Here is an 18,559-nt window from a genome sequence, read left to right as displayed (position 1 = left end):
TACGGGGGAGGGAGAAGTCCTCCGAACAATGTATGTGAATAGGAGTTGTGGTTTGTTTTACACATTTGAAATGTGCCTTGTCAAAAAAATGTACGAATGAAAACGTTTGAATGGGAAATTAGCTCTCGAGTGGGGGAGTCGGCCAGTCTGGATGCTCGGTACTGATACAAGCCCACGTTCTAGACGTCCAGATGGCACAGTGCTCTGGTTACCCCTGTACTCTGCTTATCCCACCACCCAAAAATAACATTTAGCAAAATGACCTTTCGCCTCAGCTCTTTGACCCCTTGCCTCCTCTCCCTTTTTCTGGACACCATGGAAAGAGAAAGAGGGCCCTTTGTTGAACTCGCTTGCTATAGTCAAGGTGGCCACCTTTTTTATATTTCTTTTTTGGTAGACAGGGTGCGCTCCCCATGCAAACCTCTTTAATGTAAAAAAACTCCTTTCCCGGCTGACTCCACATGCCCCCAGTAGGTCAGGATGGCAGAGAGTTCCCAATCGTTAAGGCCTGACCTTGAGGGCATTATCAGCTGGCAGGTGTGCCTCTACCATCAGCTGGGAGTGCCCACTATCAGATTCCCTGATTTGGTGCAAAGTACGTAACCTTGCTAAGACTGGACGCCGCCATCCCATGTGTGACAGGCAGCCTGCGAGCATGTGCTGTATATGGCCATGCTCAGGCTGTTGCCCCACCTGCTGATGGGGGTGATTGACAAATATGTAAAGGGTGATGGGGGGGCATTGAGGGGGATATGGGCCCCTCATAGGCTCTAATGGGAAAGCTATCAGCAGTGCAAACAGGGCCCAAGAAAGGCCTTGCAAATTCTTAAAAATACCACTAGACCTGCAGGACGAGTTCATTAGTTTACAAACTCGACCTGTGAGAAATGCACTTGCCCCAAAGTGACTGGTGACAACATGTTTACCAGTGCTTTTTGTAAAATGGTGCATGTCACCATTAGAACACTTCATATTTGCTGCAATGCTGTCAAGCATGCAGTGAAAGTTGTATTTGACATTTACTGCCAACAAAGTGTGTCAAGTACAAGACCCTCTGCATCACCCAGAAGGCTTTCTGAAGTCGATGCCCGCACTACATCCAACTCTCTCTTCCTAAATACCTTCCTTCTTGAGGCCTTCGCTCAGTTACCTCCAACTCGCTGAGTGTCAGACGCTTCTCCAGGCAGAGAGTGGGGGGTAGATCTGTCTTCTCTGCAGTTGTTTCCCTCTGGAATGGCCTTCCTGCCCCCCTCAAACCTGAGCCGGACCACCTGAAATTCCAGATGCTGCTCAAGATCTTCCTTTTCTCCTCTGCTTTCTCTCTCTTCCTCCCCGGCTGACTTACCTGTCTGCTGCACCACGAGTGGTCCTCTGAGTCTCACTGGGTACCATGTTCCTACATGGTCAGTCTCCCCTGCACTGTCCGTGGGCCTACTGTGCACTTAGGGCCTCTGTCTGTAACTCCTAATGCTCCCCGGCCTCCTTGCCCTTGCCCAGCGCCACTCTGCCCTGGCTGCACTTACCCAGAGCATTGATACCCTGATTGCACCCCTCCTCTCCCTCCCTCTCCACTCTCCCTTCCAACTGCACTTTGCATTCTCGTACTTGCGCCATCTGAACGACAAAGGGCCTAGTGAGATCGTTTGTCTCGTCCACCCTCTGTCTTCCCTTCCTTGTCTTGTCGCGCCTAGAAACACTTGTGTACCGGGGCGTTATAAATTACTTATCATTTCATATTATACTAACCCTTCATAAAAACCACTCGCCAATGCTAGTGGGCTAGTATATTTTGCAAGCCGTGTTGATTTCTTTCTTTGCATTTTGTTTGCATTCTGGGACTTGTAGTTTTGCTTTTCTTTTTTATAAATCCAGGATTGCAAGTCCCAGAAGCAAAGGATAAAAAGCAAGACTCGATGACCGTGTCCCAAACTCTATGGGCATATAGATATGTATGCAGACGCATTGGGCCTCATTCCGGTTCTGGCGGTAACCTTGCTGGTACTACCGGCGGGTGCCGCCTCACCCGTAAAAGTTACCGGCACCTAGCTTCCCGGTAACACTGGGACCTTAAAAGTCCTGGCGGACTGCAACCTAGGTGCCATCAAAATGTTGTTCCCCATTCCTGTGGAGTCCCACAGGACTCCACGGGAATAGGGAACACGAAAGAACTGGCATCGTTAGCAACGGTGCCAGTGCTTCCGTGACGGTCTGCTTACCGTGGCCACTGTGCACAGCAGGGTCAGACCTGCCGGGCACGGCGGCTCCGGCAGGCAGACATGAAATGTGCCGGCTTGCTGTAAGTGTATATAAATTTATTTATTTTTTAAGGGAGTTACGGTTAGCATCGACAAAAAGTAAAGTCTATGAACATTGGGAAGCCAACGTTAAGGTACGAGCACTCACTGGCCAAACCTTAATTTACGCTACAGGAAATGTTCATACACTAACTTTAACCCCTTAAATGCCAGGCTAGTATATAGTCTATGCAAAAAGGACAAGCCTACTCGTCCATGGCACTGCACTTGTAGAACAATCATGTAACTTGCATTATATTCAAAATGACTGTTGTGACGTTTTGCTGCAGGGTCAGTTTTTTTGATCAGCGAGTTTCAGCATCCTTACATTACCATTCCCAAAGTTCATAGTCTTTACTTTTTTGTAGGTTGAAAGTGTAGCACTATTTTAAAACTTTCTTGAGGTTCTGTTCCCTATGTTTTTATTGTTGTGTGCACTCTACCCTTCTGTCAAAAAGGAAATTCGATTTTCTGAAATGCTCAGGTTTTCAGACCTTCTTGTGTCTCTGAGAGATAATTTTCTAACTTTTAGGACGATTTGTCTAATTTCTGCAGATATTTGTGAATTTTTATAATTGATGGATTTTTGTTAGCATTTTCGGACCTCTGTGGTATTTCCCTATGTTCCTATGGGATTTTAAATGTTCAGATTATTTTTCAATTTTCAGACCTGTGTGTCACAGAACATTGTGGGCCCGATTCATCGAAAATTTGCCCGGTTCAAAGTGAATTTGCTATGCGGTGCAAATTCACTTTGAACTGGGAAAATAGCCCATGAATCGGGCCCATTGTGTTTTCATTTATGTCTGTGTATTTTTCCTGTGGTGCGTTCATCTTCAAAAGTTAGTTACATGATGAGAATTTCACAATGGAATATTTCAGTATCGACTGGTTCCAGGTTTCCTTTGCGTGCAGCAGAGCCCCAAGGGATCTTGCTGCACACCCTAAATCTCTAAAGTGAAGTAGGACAATTTGAGATAATTGTGCTAAAAGAGTGGGGTTTTGGGGATCTAAGGATAATCCCCTTGTGTGAAAAGTGAAAATTGTTGTTATTCAGTTTGTTTTGGAAATATGGAAGTGTTCATGAATTTTCCCCAATCTTGGCCTGCACACTGCAATCTGCGTCTCGGGAGGATAGCCCAGGGGCAACGTGCTCACCTTGGAAACAAGACAACGCGAAGCAACACAGGTTTGATCCCCGGGTCCGCGTTTAGAAACCTCTGGGTAATAAGCGCGTTATAAATACGCAACTAAGACATATTCCTGTAACAGCGTCTCAATGCCCCCGGGGCAGTTGAACACTTTAAAAATGTAAATAAATAAATGGTTGGGCCACATTTGGTGACGTTCCATTAAGAGGTCAACATTTATAGGCGAAATGGCTTTTTCTGTTTCCCATGTAAAGTGTAATGTAACCTTAACTATACTGTCGGTACAATATGTGACAGACATTTTCCTCTGTAGCTTTTGTGCTTGTTCATGAAAACTTGTCACCAGGGTTGTCCAGAAAAAAATGAGGCCACAGCCAAAGACATTTGCCAACATTTTGGTGAACTTTGATGAACACTTTCATGTTGAAAAAGAAGGTATTTTTTGCCATTGATCAACAAATTGACTTTTGGGAACAATTGACTGAACTTCTCCTCTTCCATTTTAGAAATTGTTGGCCTACACCTAGTCCTTAAGTGAAACTTGTGAATGCCAGATACAGTTTCAAACATCAGATCAGGCAAACTCAAGATATTTGCTATGAAAGAAATGTATCTATAATGTGAGTACACATTGGAAGGTGATCAAAAACCTGCCAGCTGGCATTGTTTGCCCAAGGCTGAAGAGATCCTACTCTAGTGGAAGAGAACGGGGAGAGACTGCAGCGAGATTCATCGACTGGTACTTTGCAAAGGGATGGTGCCTTCCAACGAGAACCCTTCACATCTGAAGGCCTGACTCCAAGGCCTTGAGCAGTGGCAGTGGGGGAGGACGAGATAGAGAGGAAGGCGGAGACACAACCGACGTACCCGAGGAGGGACGCGAACGCGAGACGGAAGGAGCCTTCTGGTGAGCAATTACTCAAGAGGGGGAGTGGTGTACAAGGGGCACACGATGTCACCATGAGGAGATGGGTGAAGAACACCTAGAAAGGGGAGGAGATGTAAAGTGAAGGTTGAATGAGAGACCTAGGGGTGTTGCTATGTCTGGAAAAGATCCGGGTCAACACTAATGTAGGGACTGTCGGGCTCGGGGCTAGCTAGCCTTTTGGTTCTAGCCCCTGAGCTCCTACCCGGGGCTTTTTCGGACCTCTGTGGTATTTCCCTATGTTCCTATGGGATTTTAAATGTTCAGATTATTTTTCAATTTTCAGACCTGTGTGTCACAGAACATTGTGGGCCCGATTCATCGAAAATTTGCCCGGTTCAAAGTGAATTTGCTATGCGGTGCAAATTCACTTTGAACTGGGAAAATAGCCCATGAATCGGGCCCATTGTGTTTTCATTTATGTCTGTGTATTTTTCCTGTGGTGCGTTCATCTTCAAAAGTTAGTTACATGATGAGAATTTCACAATGGAATATTTCAGTATCGACTGGTTCCAGGTTTCCTTTGCGTGCAGCAGAGCCCCAAGGGATCTTGCTGCACACCCTAAATCTCTAAAGTGAAGTAGGACAATTTGAGATAATTGTGCTAAAAGAGTGGGGTTTTGGGGATCTAAGGATAATCCCCTTGTGTGAAAAGTGAAAATTGTTGTTATTCAGTTTGTTTTGGAAATATGGAAGTGTTCATGAATTTTCCCCAATCTTGGCCTGCACACTGCAATCTGCGTCTCGGGAGGATAGCCCAGGGGCAACGTGCTCACCTTGGAAACAAGACAACGCGAAGCAACACAGGTTTGATCCCCGGGTCCGCGTTTAGAAACCTCTGGGTAATAAGCGCGTTATAAATACGCAACTAAGACATATTCCTGTAACAGCGTCTCAATGCCCCCGGGGCAGTTGAACACTTTAAAAATGTAAATAAATAAATGGTTGGGCCACATTTGGTGACGTTCCATTAAGAGGTCAACATTTATAGGCGAAATGGCTTTTTCTGTTTCCCATGTAAAGTGTAATGTAACCTTAACTATACTGTCGGTACAATATGTGACAGACATTTTCCTCTGTAGCTTTTGTGCTTGTTCATGAAAACTTGTCACCAGGGTTGTCCAGAAAAAAATGAGGCCACAGCCAAAGACATTTGCCAACATTTTGGTGAACTTTGATGAACACTTTCATGTTGAAAAAGAAGGTATTTTTTGCCATTGATCAACAAATTGACTTTTGGGAACAATTGACTGAACTTCTCCTCTTCCATTTTAGAAATTGTTGGCCTACACCTAGTCCTTAAGTGAAACTTGTGAATGCCAGATACAGTTTCAAACATCAGATCAGGCAAACTCAAGATATTTGCTATGAAAGAAATGTATCTATAATGTGAGTACACATTGGAAGGTGATCAAAAACCTGCCAGCTGGCATTGTTTGCCCAAGGCTGAAGAGATCCTACTCTAGTGGAAGAGAACGGGGAGAGACTGCAGCGAGATTCATCGACTGGTACTTTGCAAAGGGATGGTGCCTTCCAACGAGAACCCTTCACATCTGAAGGCCTGACTCCAAGGCCTTGAGCAGTGGCAGTGGGGGAGGACGAGATAGAGAGGAAGGCGGAGACACAACCGACGTACCCGAGGAGGGACGCGAACGCGAGACGGAAGGAGCCTTCTGGTGAGCAATTACTCAAGAGGGGGAGTGGTGTACAAGGGGCACACGATGTCACCATGAGGAGATGGGTGAAGAACACCTAGAAAGGGGAGGAGATGTAAAGTGAAGGTTGAATGAGAGACCTAGGGGTGTTGCTATGTCTGGAAAAGATCCGGGTCAACACTAATGTAGGGACTGTCGGGCTCGGGGCTAGCTAGCCTTTTGGTTCTAGCCCCTGAGCTCCTACCCGGGGCTGAAATCAAAGGTCCTGGGGCTATATCCCCTACCCCTAAGTTCTCCCTGTGACAAATCAACTTCCGGGGCACCAGTGGTCCAGGGATGAATATCGGTTTCTAAACCATCAATCAGTCCAACACCTCGAGTACACTAGAAGGGATCCAAACAGATTGGAAACACAAGAAAATTATAAACCTTCTTGTCCAATTTTGGTAACCTGGATGGAACAGCAGGCTTATTTCCGCAAGGTTGTGGATAGTTGGTTGGTTGAAACACAGCAAAAATACAATTATTACCCAATGATAAAAGGGACTGTCCAGTCAAGGTTGTATACAAATATCTACTTTACTATTATCAAAACCAACAGTTCTAGCAACACTACAAAATACAACACACCTTGTATAGGAATGAATAGGACAGACAGTTTAAAATAAGGAAAAGAAATGCACTCTGGATACTGACAGGAGGGTAGTCGATCTAGTAATTTGTCGCAATAATTCAAGGATACTTGTTTTCAACACAAAGGGGGCAATGCGTCATAAAATGTCCCTAGGGGCCTTCGGAGAAGGACCAGGGGGACAAAACCACAATGTACCTTGTGCTGTAGAAGTTCTTGGTGCTTGAAGGGGTCGAGTTGGTTTCAGGGCGCATTGCAGCTTCTGCAACAGAGTGCAAGACGGTAGGCAGCTGTGGGTATCAGGCAGCAGGCAGTTTGGCGAGTGAAGCTGGATGGACAGCTGCAGGCTGGCTGGCCTACATGGTGGGTCAGGGTCTGGAATCATTGTCTCCATGATGGTCGGAGGTTCAGAAGCACTGGTCGAGGCATCTCAGACGGCTTTATCGACTGCGGCATAACAACAGTCAGTGGTGCAGTCGGTTGCAGCTCGAGGGGTTCGACTGGCTTGAAAATGTCCTTTAAGGCAGATGCCAGTAGATGCTTTTCGATGCACTTCTCCTGCTTCTTCACTAGGCTTGTGTCGTCTTTGAAGGCCGACAGCCCTAAGCTGAGGGGAGTGGTACAGGCAGCTGCTTTTCCCTTGGTCTGGTTCAGAGACTCTCTGGCACTTCCCACCTAGGAAGCTTGCTGGCAGAGCCTAGCAGGGCACGCTGTGTGCTGGCTGGGTACTGTTTCTGGAGCTGCTGGAGGTTCCTCTGGATTCTGTATCTCCCTTTGTTCCCTGGGAGATGTTTAAAGGAGGCAACTTGCTTTCCTCTTGGAGGTCCTGCCTTTCCTTAACTGGTGATAGATGTAAGGCAGAGTGCACCTTCAGCCAGGGTCCAATGATGAGTTCTTCCTTCTGATTCTGGTGAAGCCTTCAGATGATCTGCCGAAAGACGGGATCAGCCCTCATTTAAAGCCAAATGGACAACAGTGATTGGTGTAGGTTAACCCTACCTTAATGAACCAATCCTGGGTCCCCACCAAAAATCTTCTGTACGTGTGAGGTCATAACCAGAGTCCTTTGCAGCAGAAAAGGTAAAGTGGCAAAAACACGTACTACTAAGTCCCACCATCTTCCTGTATGTTGTGAATCAAAGGGTCCCTCTGGTTAATGGTGCTCTCTGTGGTTCCTGATTAAAGCGGCAGGTCTCCCTTAAAGCTGCGGTGAGACCAGGCATTCTGGCTCTGTCAAATCACATACTCATACCTTCTGAATGGGGACCCCCTGTGGGGATGACTACTGTAATCACGCAGTTGCAGAAATGACACTTCACTGTCAATCGATTCTGATGGAGGGAGCTGGCTTCAGGTTGACACAGTGCACATGAAAGGGTGTTGGGGTTTTCTGTCTCCTTTTTGAACCTCTGCAGCATGGCCCCATGTGGGCCTGTTTGAATTAAACTCTGCACAGTATTTGAATGCTACCACCAGCTGCAGGGCTCAACAAAAGGATAGGGTGGATCCATGGAGACTTTGTTAGTTAATTAGGCCGGAGAAGCATTGTGTACTTCACCTGTCAGATCCCAACTAAATATTACAGATGGAACTGCGCCTGTAGGCTTAATTTACCCAGTGTACACGGGTCTATGCGTATGTGGTGCGGTGAGCATAGCAAACTGTGTGCGGATTAGCCACACACATGTTCCAGAGGTGGATCTACCATCATCCATCTTCATTTAAAATTTCAAAAAAGCCCAGGCAAGCCCACCCCCCTAGTGACGCCTCTGCAGGAAAGAGCGTGCCTGTCTGAGAATCAAAGCAAAGGACAGAGAATCGGCCGACGGAACAAGTGGGAGCCTGCGTTACTGGGTCATACAGGATTTATATGGGCATGAGAAAACATGCTGCATCTTGAAGAGTGCAGTGCAGGTCGCCAAGCACCTTGCAGCACTGAGACGTGGAAAGAGAAAAAACACAGCATCCTGGAACTTAGTGAAGACTCCCTAGTGCCCATCCTCAAAACTTGATCATTGGGACGAAGAAAGAAGGTTGCGCTGCATCGAGGAACCTGCATCTGAAGCTCATACCAACCACTACAGACCTTTGTGAAGAGGTAAAAGGCACAGCCTGGTTTCCTAGAGCACACACAAGCAGTGCACCTTAGTGCTTCATTTGAAAGAAACGGGCCCAAATATGTTCTCGCCTACTGCAACACATCGGGGCAGGTAGCTGCCCGCCCTCTGTTGACACCACCCATTATTATTATGGTATTTATTGAGTGCGGACCTGGCATTGAGAAGCAGAGGAGTGCTTTACAGAGTTATACAACAGAGCGCTTTACAGAGTTATACAGCAGAGCGCTTTACAGAGTTATACAACAATACAGATCCATAACAGAGCGCTTTACAGAAGTAACAACAATACAGATACACAAAAGAGCGCTTTACAGAGTTATACAACAATACAGATACACAACTGAGCGCTTTACAGAGTTATACAACATAGCGCTTCACAGAGTTATACAACAGAGCGCTTTACAGAGTTATACAACAATACAGATCCATAACAGCGCTTTACAGAAGTAACAACAATACAGATACACAACAGAGTGCTTTACAGACTTATACAACAATACAGATACACAACAGAGCGCTTTACAGAGTTATACAACAGAGCGCTTTACAGAGTTATACAACAGAGCGCTTTACAGAGTTATACAACAATACAGATCCATAACAGAGCACTTTACAGAAGTAACAACAATACAGATACATAACAGAGCGCTTTACAGAGTTATACAACAATATAGATGCGTAACAGAGTGCTTTTCAGAGGTAACAACATACATTGTGGGTAGGATACAGAGTGGCATAGAAGAGGGGTACAGCTGTACTGAGTGGCAGGGAGGAGAGGGGTGACCGCTGTCTAGCGAGTCAGATGGCGGGAGGGACGATGTGATGACCTTAGTGTTGAGGCAGAGAAATTCCTTGAAGATGTGGGTCTGAGTTCTTTTCTGAATTGTAGGAGCGTGGGGGTGAGTGTGATGCTGACGGGGAGGAGGTTCTAAAGTCTTGGGGCGTAGGCGGAGTAGGCTTGTTTTCTGGTCTTTCCCTTTTTGCAGCAGCAGATTTGAAGTCTGCACGTGTCCTGGCTTCTGATGGTGCGCTGTCCGCAGGAGATGCAGTTTCTCGGCAAGGTAGTCTGGTGAATTGAGGGTGACTGCCTAATAGATGATGCAGCAAGACTTGAAGTTGATTTGTGCATGCAGTGGGAGCCAGTGAAGGTCAATTAGGGCCGAGGTGATGTGGTTGTATCTGCGTAGACCCTTGATGAGGCAGGCGGCCGCATGTAGGACACTTCTCAGGAGCACAAGGGAGGATGACGAGAGGTCTTCATGGAAGGCACTTCCCCATCCAGGTGGTATAGGACCAGTGCTTGATCTGTGGATCTAATGACAAAGGACTTAGCTGCTGCATGAGGGAGAGCTGATACCAAGCTGTCTTGAGTTTTTTTTTAGCTATGTGTGTCTTGAAGGAGAGGTGGTTGTCGATGTGGAACCCGGGGGACTTGCTGCAGGAGGCGAGTTCAAGTGTGAATCCCTCAGAGTTCATGGTTGATAGCCATGTTTGTATGTCTGGGTGTTCACTCTTGGTGAGGAGGAGGAGGAGTTGAGCTTCAAGTATGCACTGTGCATTCAAGAGGGGATCAGCAAGGGTCAGGTTTTGAGCGTATGGATGTCCTTGATGGAGTCGATCTTGAGGTGTAGCTGTATGTCGTCAGCCGATTGGTGGATGTGGATGTTGTGTGAGGGAAGGATGGCTCCCATCAGCTCCATGTATAGATTGAAGATCACTGGGGAGAGGATGGAACTCTATAGGCCTCCACAGGTGACGGGTAGCATTAGCGATCTAGAGGAGTCCATCTGAACAAACTGCTTGCGGTTGGCGAGGTAGGACTTGAACCAGAGTATGACAAGGCTGCTGATCCCTATGTGTCGATGTAGGGTGTCTGTAAGTGCCAGGTGCTCTACTGTGAACCAGGAGGCAGGGGTGGCCGTCTCCAAGGATGTTGAGGGAGTTAATGACTACCTGTATGGTTGCTGTCTCTGTGCTGCATCTGGGTCTGATGGTGGGTCTGGAGGAGATTGTTGGTGTCGATGTGTTGCTGCAGTTGTGCAGCTGCCGCTTGGAAGACCCATGGCTGCTCCATACAGCGTCAACATATTTGGGGTTAAAGCTGCAAACCGCACCAGTTCATTGAGGATGATGGATACATTGTGCGTTTTACAGATACTAAGCTGCATAACATAATCATTGTGTCTTCAAATAAAATAAATGTTTAAATGTTTCTTTCAAAGACTTTGTTAACATTTGGCTCTGATCCTATGGGAGGCAAGAGGAACATGTTAAGCATTTATTCAGAGAAATAAAGAGCAAACATGCTTTACCCCTTGGTAAATTGTGGACAAATGCAGGCAAAACTGTACTGAACTGATGAACTTGCCTGTCAAACACTGCGGCACGATCTCCGTGTGATGTTTTGCTCGTGACAGGCGCTCCTTTCCAGTATGGGCCTTTTCACTGACCTTGCCCTGGTGTTGGGGCTGCTGGCTGCTTCTTCTCCACCCACCCCGCTGGTGATTACAGTAGAGAATGTGCAACAATGTTATTCAGGCTGAGTGGAGTAGTGTGTGGGTGGGCCCAGCATTGCCCAACTCACTGTTATTTATGAAAATGGATGAACAGCCCTGCCGTGCCAGACTGGGCCATCAGGTTTATGAATAACAACGAGCCAGGCCTGGGTGCAGAGCCCCATGCCTGTGCCCAGGATGCAGAGACCCGGGCCCCGATGCAGAGACCCTGCCAATGCCCAGGGTGCAGAGCCACGGGCCCGTGCACTCTGGTTGATTGTTATGTTACTGTGACTGACTGACAGTTCAAATGATAAAGTTGCCAAAACACCACAACTTAATCAAGCTGGGCTTAGAAATAAGTGCCCGGCTCAGAAATAAGTGCTGGGGCTGAGCCCTGGGAAGGTACCCCCCCTCAACTCACACACGTATTAAGCACTGCATGTAGTGAAACAGTGATACATATGATATAACATGGATCAAGGGGCCCCAAGCATGCACGAGCACTAATTAAACATTGTGAGAATACATGAGAAGCTGCACTACATCCTGAAATCTGTAGAGAGGGTCCCTACAATGTGCACGCCTACACATATTGAACATTGGGCGGAGCAAAGAGAACAGTGCTGCATGCTGGAACCTGTAGTGAAAGTTCATGCTGCTCGAGTATCCTTTAATATGCTGAGAATAGAAGAGAAACTGTGGCCTAGAAACAGGGGCAGAGTGTAAGCTGGGAGGAAGAGAGAAACACATTGCCTCCTGAAACCTGGGTCAGGGCTCCCAGCCAATCACGACAAAGACTCCACTGGCCTGGCTGATATGAATAACAATGGCCATCCTCACACTATCATCTCAAGGCAGGGACATAGGTGTTTCTGTGCTTAGCTCCTATGTCCAGGAGTCTTCTCTAGGGATGACATGGGCAGAATTCACACTACCAGAACTATTACAAATATGCCTATAAATGCAGACCACATGTGGAAGCGGCAGAAGGACATGCACACATCCATCATGCACCACGGCACACATCCCTGCTCCTGAACCTTGTCCCCTCTCCCACTATTGCAATCTGCCCCATGACGCACTGACGCCCCTGCGTACCTGAACTCCAACACCTTGATACACACATGAACGACGCATGCACAACAACACACACATCTACCACCAACCACCACATTTGCTCAAACTTGGCCACCGCTGTAGATAACAAATGCACAACTACACAAACACACAGACACACTCTCTTAGAGAGTGCAAGCTAGTATCAATAACAGGACAAGTTTACAAACAGTCTGCATGCCCATATTACAACACACACTTGGTTTAGACAAAGTCATTGGACCTTGTTCCAACTGTGCCGGTCTGGTAACAGCAGCCTACCGACACCGTTATTACCGGACCGGCATAGTACAACTCTGGGGGTGGGTGCGTCCCACCTGCCAGTGTCGGACCTGGTGGGCGGAACGGCACCCGCCCGCAGAGTTTCACGGAAGCACCAGGCACCATTATTAACGGTGCTGGTGCTTCCGTCGTCCCCATTCCCATTGTAATCCCCTGGTGTCTCTGGCAAGCCAGGCGCCGGTAAATCTTGCAAGTCTGGCGGTAACGCACTGGTAGCACCGGCAGGGTTACCGCCGGATTTGTAATCAGGCGAATTCACATTAAGCATCAAACCCTAACTCACACTGTACCAGTGCTTAGCAATGCTCGGCTTAAATATTAGCTCACATCAATACTGAAATTAAAGCGAGTTGTGTGGCTTGTCGTGTATAGAATACACAAAAGGTAACTGTTTATTTTGCTTCAATAAAGGCATTGGGCCTCTGTATAGGTTTAAGGTATCCCGCCAGTAAATCCGCTGGGATACCACCAAATGGAATTACCGTTACCGGCACTTGGTCTGGCAGAATTAGCAGTAAGGGCAGTTACTTCCCATTCCATGGAGTCCCACGGGTCTCCATGGGTGGAGTTGCTGGTATACTGGTACCTGTGATACTGGCAATTTTTGCTGGTGGGGTACCAAAATTACCTCCAGCTCTGAGCTTGTGCTAATTCCAGCCACCCCACCAGCAAACTCTGAGTTGTTCGGTGCGGTAACATGCCGGTAAATGGAATTACCAATACACGGAATTGCCGGCATGTTAACACCGCACCGGCCAACTCGTAATGTAGGCAGCATGATAAACCGCAAACCCAAAGCTGAGGTGTTTGGAAATATCACATGAACCCCAGGAGGGAAATTAGTGCACTATAATACACATTATCCATTGTGTACTTATAACATCACAAGTAAAGAAATATGTCAGCTACACAATGAGTGAAATCCTACATTCCGGAAAACCATCTTCTAATAAGAAGCCGGTCCTGTGATTTCAATATATAAAAATATTTGTCCATTAGTGTTGTTATTTGCATTTGTAGTTCACAAGACATTGACATGTTCTTTTCTTGTACATTTTTTAAATGATCAGTATCACATGTTTTCCTCTTGGAAGGGGGTTAGTTCAGGCAGGTTGCACCCCAGTTGCTAGACTGCAGAATGCAAATATGAACTATTCTTCATTCAAGCTCTCCAGGAGATGAGGTTTTACTGAAGATGTTTACATTTCATCTTCAAACTGATGTCTTTCCAAGGATTTGATCTGCAGAAGACGTGGGTTTGCATAGGTTCTGTCTACAGTTAACCCTTTCTGCCGATTAATCGATGAGGCCTGATTACATGGGTTCAAAGCTGATGAGTAGGTAGAGGAGAGGGATTAACTTGGCCCACAGCTGCTCCCTGCAATGCCCACCTCACAATGTGCCCCAATGGGCAGATTCGAATGAGGGCCAAAGACAGGCTCTGTTTTCATTATTTCAAGAGATTGGCATTTTTAGAGGACAGTGGGTGTAACTGACCATGTTTATATAATCAGTTCCCCATCTGGTGATGACCATATTTCACGGGGATGATGTCATTCCGATGAATTATGGAATATAATGTACAGAGCCTATGGAAGACTCTTCTCTCTCGTGTTAACCCTTTTGGGCTAAAGATTGAAGGCGCCAAACCTTAGGAGCAGGCCCTCTCGACATTGTGATGCACAGAACCAAGACAGGGAAAGGCGATGCAAGACTTTAAAACCCTGGGGAGTTGCAGAGGAAGGTGAACTTACTCCTCTATATGATGTGGGGTCATCTTTTATGGGAGAAAGCTATCAGAAAGGGTCGCTATGGGGCTGCCTCTGTCCATTTCTTTCTTATCCATGGATTCCTTGAGACAAAACCCCACACTCAAGAAAGCTCACAACAGACACAACTACAAACTCCAGATAACACCAGAAAGACACACACACACGCTCTGCTGGAAAGATACAGCCAAACAGAAAACCAACATCTCTTTACAGACTAAAGGGAAACCAATGGTACCTCCTGTCTGACTGTGCCACAGGACTGTCTGGTAAGGGGCCCACTGCAAAATATAACCTAAATACAGGTGCCAAAATATACACCTCTCATTTCATTATAGTGACACAAGAGACAGAGAGAAGAAAGCACATGATAAGGAAATACAAGACAGGCCATAAACATCACCACTGCCATTGGTCCAGCAAGTGCAGTAACTGCCATCATCCCAGTAACTTCAGTAACTGCCATCGTCCCAGTAACCTCAGTAACTGCCATCATCCCAGCAAGTGCAGTAACTGCCATCATCCCAGTAACTGCAGTAACTGCCACCATCCCAATAAGTGCAGTAACTGCTGTCATCCCAGTAACTGCAGTAACTGCCATCATCCCAGTAACCTCAGTACCTACCATCATCCCAATAAGTGCAGTAACTGCCATCATCCCAGTAACTACAGTAACTGCCATCATCCCAGTAACCTCAGTAACTGCCATCATCCCAGCAAGTGCAGTAACTGTCATCATTCCAGTAACTGCAGTAACTGCCATCATCCCAGCAAGTGCAGTAACTGCCATCATCCCAGTAACTGCAGTAACTGCCATCATCCCAATAAGTGCAGTAACTGCTGTCATCCCAGTAACTGCAGTACCTGCCATCATCCCAGTAACCTCAGTACCTGCCATCATCCCAATAAGTGCAGTAACTGCCATCATCCCAGTAACTACAGTAACTGCCATCATCCCAGCAAGTGCAGTAACTGTCATCATTCCAGTAACTGCAGTAACTGCCATCATCCCAATAAGTGCAGTAACTGCTGTCATCACAGTAAGTGCAGTAACTGCCATTACCCAGTAACTGCAGTAACTGCCATCATCCCAGTAACCTCAGTAACTGCCATCATCCCAGCAAGTGCAGTAACTGCCATCATCCCAGTAACCTCAGTAACTGTCATCATCCCAGTAACCTCAGTAACTGCCATCATCCCAGCAAGTGCAGTAACTGCCATCATCCCAGTAACTGCAGTAACTGCCATCATCCCAATAAGTGCAGTAACTGCTGTCATCCCAGTAACTGCAGTAACTGCCATCATCCCAGTAACCTCAGTACCTGCCATCATCCCAATAAGTGCAGTAACTGCCATCATCCCAGTAACTACAGTAACTGCCATCATCCCAGTAACCTCAGTAACTGCCATCATCCCAGCAAGTGCAGTAACTGTCATCATTCCAGTAACTGCAGTAACTGCCATCATCCCAGCAAGTGCAGTAACTGCCATCATCCCTGTAACTGCAGTAACTGCCATCATCCCAATAAGTGCAGTAACTGCTGTCATCCCAGTAACTGCAGTAACTGCCATCATCCCAGTAACCTCAGTACCTGCCATCATCCCAATAAGTGCAGTAACTGCCATCATCCCAGTAACTACAGTAACTGCCATCATCCCAGTAACCTCAGTAACTGCCATCATCCCAGCAAGTGCAGTAACTGTCATCATTCCAGTAACTGCAGTAACTGCCATCATCCCAATAAGTGCAGTAACTGATGTCATCACAGTAAGTGCAGTAACTGCCATCATCCCAGTAACTGCAGTAACTGCCATCATCCCAGTAACCTCAGTAACTGCCATCATCCCAGCAAGTGCAGTAACTGCCATCATCCCAGTAACCTCAGTAACTGTCATCATCCCAGCAAGTGCAGTAACTGCCATCATCCCAGTAACTGCGGTAACTGCCATCAGCCCAATAAGTGCAGTAACTGCTGTCATCCCAGTAAGTGCAGTAACTGCCATCATCCCAGTAACTGCAATAACTGCCATCATCCCAATAAGTGCAGTAACTGCTGTTATCACAGTAGGTGCAGTAATTGCCATCATCTCAGTAACTGCAGTAACTGCCATCATCCCAATAAGTGCAGTAACTGCCATCATCCCAGTAACTTCAGCAACAGCCATCATCCCAATAAGTGCAGTAACTGCCATCAGCCCAGTAACTTCAGTAACTGCCATCATCACAGTAACTTCAGTAACTGCCATCATCCAAATAAGTACAATAACTGCCATCATCCCAGTAACTTCATTAACTGCCATTATCCCAATAAGTGCAGTAACTGCCATCATCCCAGTAACTTCAGTAACTGCCATCATCCCAGTAACTTCATTAACTGCCATTATCCCAATAAGTGCAGTAACTGCTGTCATCACAGTAAGTGCAGTAACTGGCATCATCCCAGTAACTTCAGTAACTGCCATCATCCCAGTAACTGCAGTAACTGCCATCATCCCAATAAGTGCAGTAACTGCTGTCATCACAGTAAGTGCTGTAACTGCCATCATCCCAGTAACTTCAGTAACTGCCATCATCCCAATAAGTGCAGTAACTGCTTTCATCATAGTAAGTGCAGTAACTGCCATCATCCCAGTAACCTCAGTAACTGCAATCATCCCAATAAGTGCAGTAACTGCTGTCATCACAGTAAGTGCAGTAACTGCCATCATCCCAGTAACCTCAGTAACTGCCATCACCCCAATAAGTGCAGAAACTGCTGTCATCACAGTAAGTGCAGTAACTGCCATCATCCCAGTAACTGCAGTAACTGCCATCATCCCAATAAGTGCAGTAACTGCTGTCATCACAGTAAGTGCAGTAACTGGCATCATCCCAGTAACTTCAGTATCTGCCATCATCCCAGCAAGTGCAGTAACTGCCATCATCCCTGTAACTGCAGTAACTGCCATCATCCCAATAAGTGCAGTAACTGCTGTCATCCCAGTAACTGCAGTAACTGCCATCATCCCAGTAACCTCAGTACCTGCCATCATCCCAATAAGTGCAGTAACTGCCATCATCCCAGTAACTACAGTAACTGCCATCATCCCAGTAACCTCAGTAACTGCCATCATCCCAGCAAGTGCAGTAACTGTCATCATTCCAGTATCTGCAGTAACTGCCATCATCCCAATAAGTGCAGTAACTGCTGTCATCACAGTAAGTGCAGTAACTGCCATCATCCCAGTAACTGCAGTAACTGCCATCATCCCAATAAGTGCAGTAACTGCTGTCATCACAGTAGGTGCAGTAACTGCCATCATCTCAGTAACTGCAGTAACTGCCATCATCCCAATAAGTGCAGTAACTGCCATCATCCCAGTAACTTCAGCAACAGCCATCATCCCAATAAGTGCAGTAACTGCCATCAGCCCAGTAACTTCAGTAACTGCCATCATCACAGTAACTTCAGTAACTGCCATCATCCAAATAAGTACAATAACTGCCATCATCCCAGTAACTTCATTAACTGCCATTATCCCAATAAGTGCAGTAACTGCCATCATCCCAGTAACTTCAGTAACTGCCATCATCCCAGTAACTTCATTAACTGCCATTATCCCAATAAGTGCAGTAACTGCTGTCATCACAGTAAGTGCAGTAACTGGCATCATCCCAGTAACTTCAGTAACTGCCATCATCCCAGTAACTGCAGTAACTGCCATCATCCCAATAAGTGCAGTAACTGCTGTCATCACAGTAAGTGCTGTAACTGCCATCATCCCAGTAACTTCAGTAACTGCCATCATCCCAATAAGTGCAGTAACTGCTGTCATCACAGTAAGTGCAGTAACTGCCATCATCCCAGTAACCTCAGTAACTGCCATCATCCCAATAAATGCAGTAACTGCTGTCATCACAGTAAGTGCAGTAACTGCCATCATCCCAGTAACTACAGTAACTGCCATCACCCCAGTAACCTCAGTAACTGCCATCATCCCAGCAAGTGCAGTAACTGTCATCATTCCAGTAACTGCAGTAACTGCCATCATCCCAATAAGTGCAGTAACTGCTGTCATCACAGTAAGTGCAGTAACTGCCATCATCCCAGTAACTGCAGTAACTGCCATCATCCCAG

General features: G+C 46.5%; 1 protein-coding gene across 1 annotated transcript in view; it reads left to right on the top strand.

The window, feature by feature from the left end:
• The window catches only part of LOC138448102 (uncharacterized), a 124,552-nt gene that overhangs the window by 95,651 nt on the left and 10,342 nt on the right, over positions 1-18,559 (top strand). Inside the window, exons 2-5 of the mRNA XM_069604650.1 lie at positions 5,486-5,574; positions 14,862-15,458; positions 15,563-17,640; positions 17,970-18,072. Coding sequence (XP_069460751.1) covers positions 5,486-5,574; positions 14,862-15,458; positions 15,563-17,640; positions 17,970-18,072 — 2,867 coding nt within the window. The remainder of the gene's footprint in view (positions 1-5,485; positions 5,575-14,861; positions 15,459-15,562; positions 17,641-17,969; positions 18,073-18,559) is intronic.

The sequence above is a fragment of the Ambystoma mexicanum genome, chromosome 3q (genome assembly GCF_040938575.1).
Source record: "Ambystoma mexicanum isolate Mex_15411 chromosome 3q, UKY_AmexF1_1, whole genome shotgun sequence".
Classification (NCBI taxonomy): Eukaryota; Metazoa; Chordata; class Amphibia; order Caudata; family Ambystomatidae; genus Ambystoma; species Ambystoma mexicanum.
The sequence above is the reverse complement of the archived record's forward strand: the minus strand, read 5'-3'. Positions and strand labels throughout refer to the sequence as shown.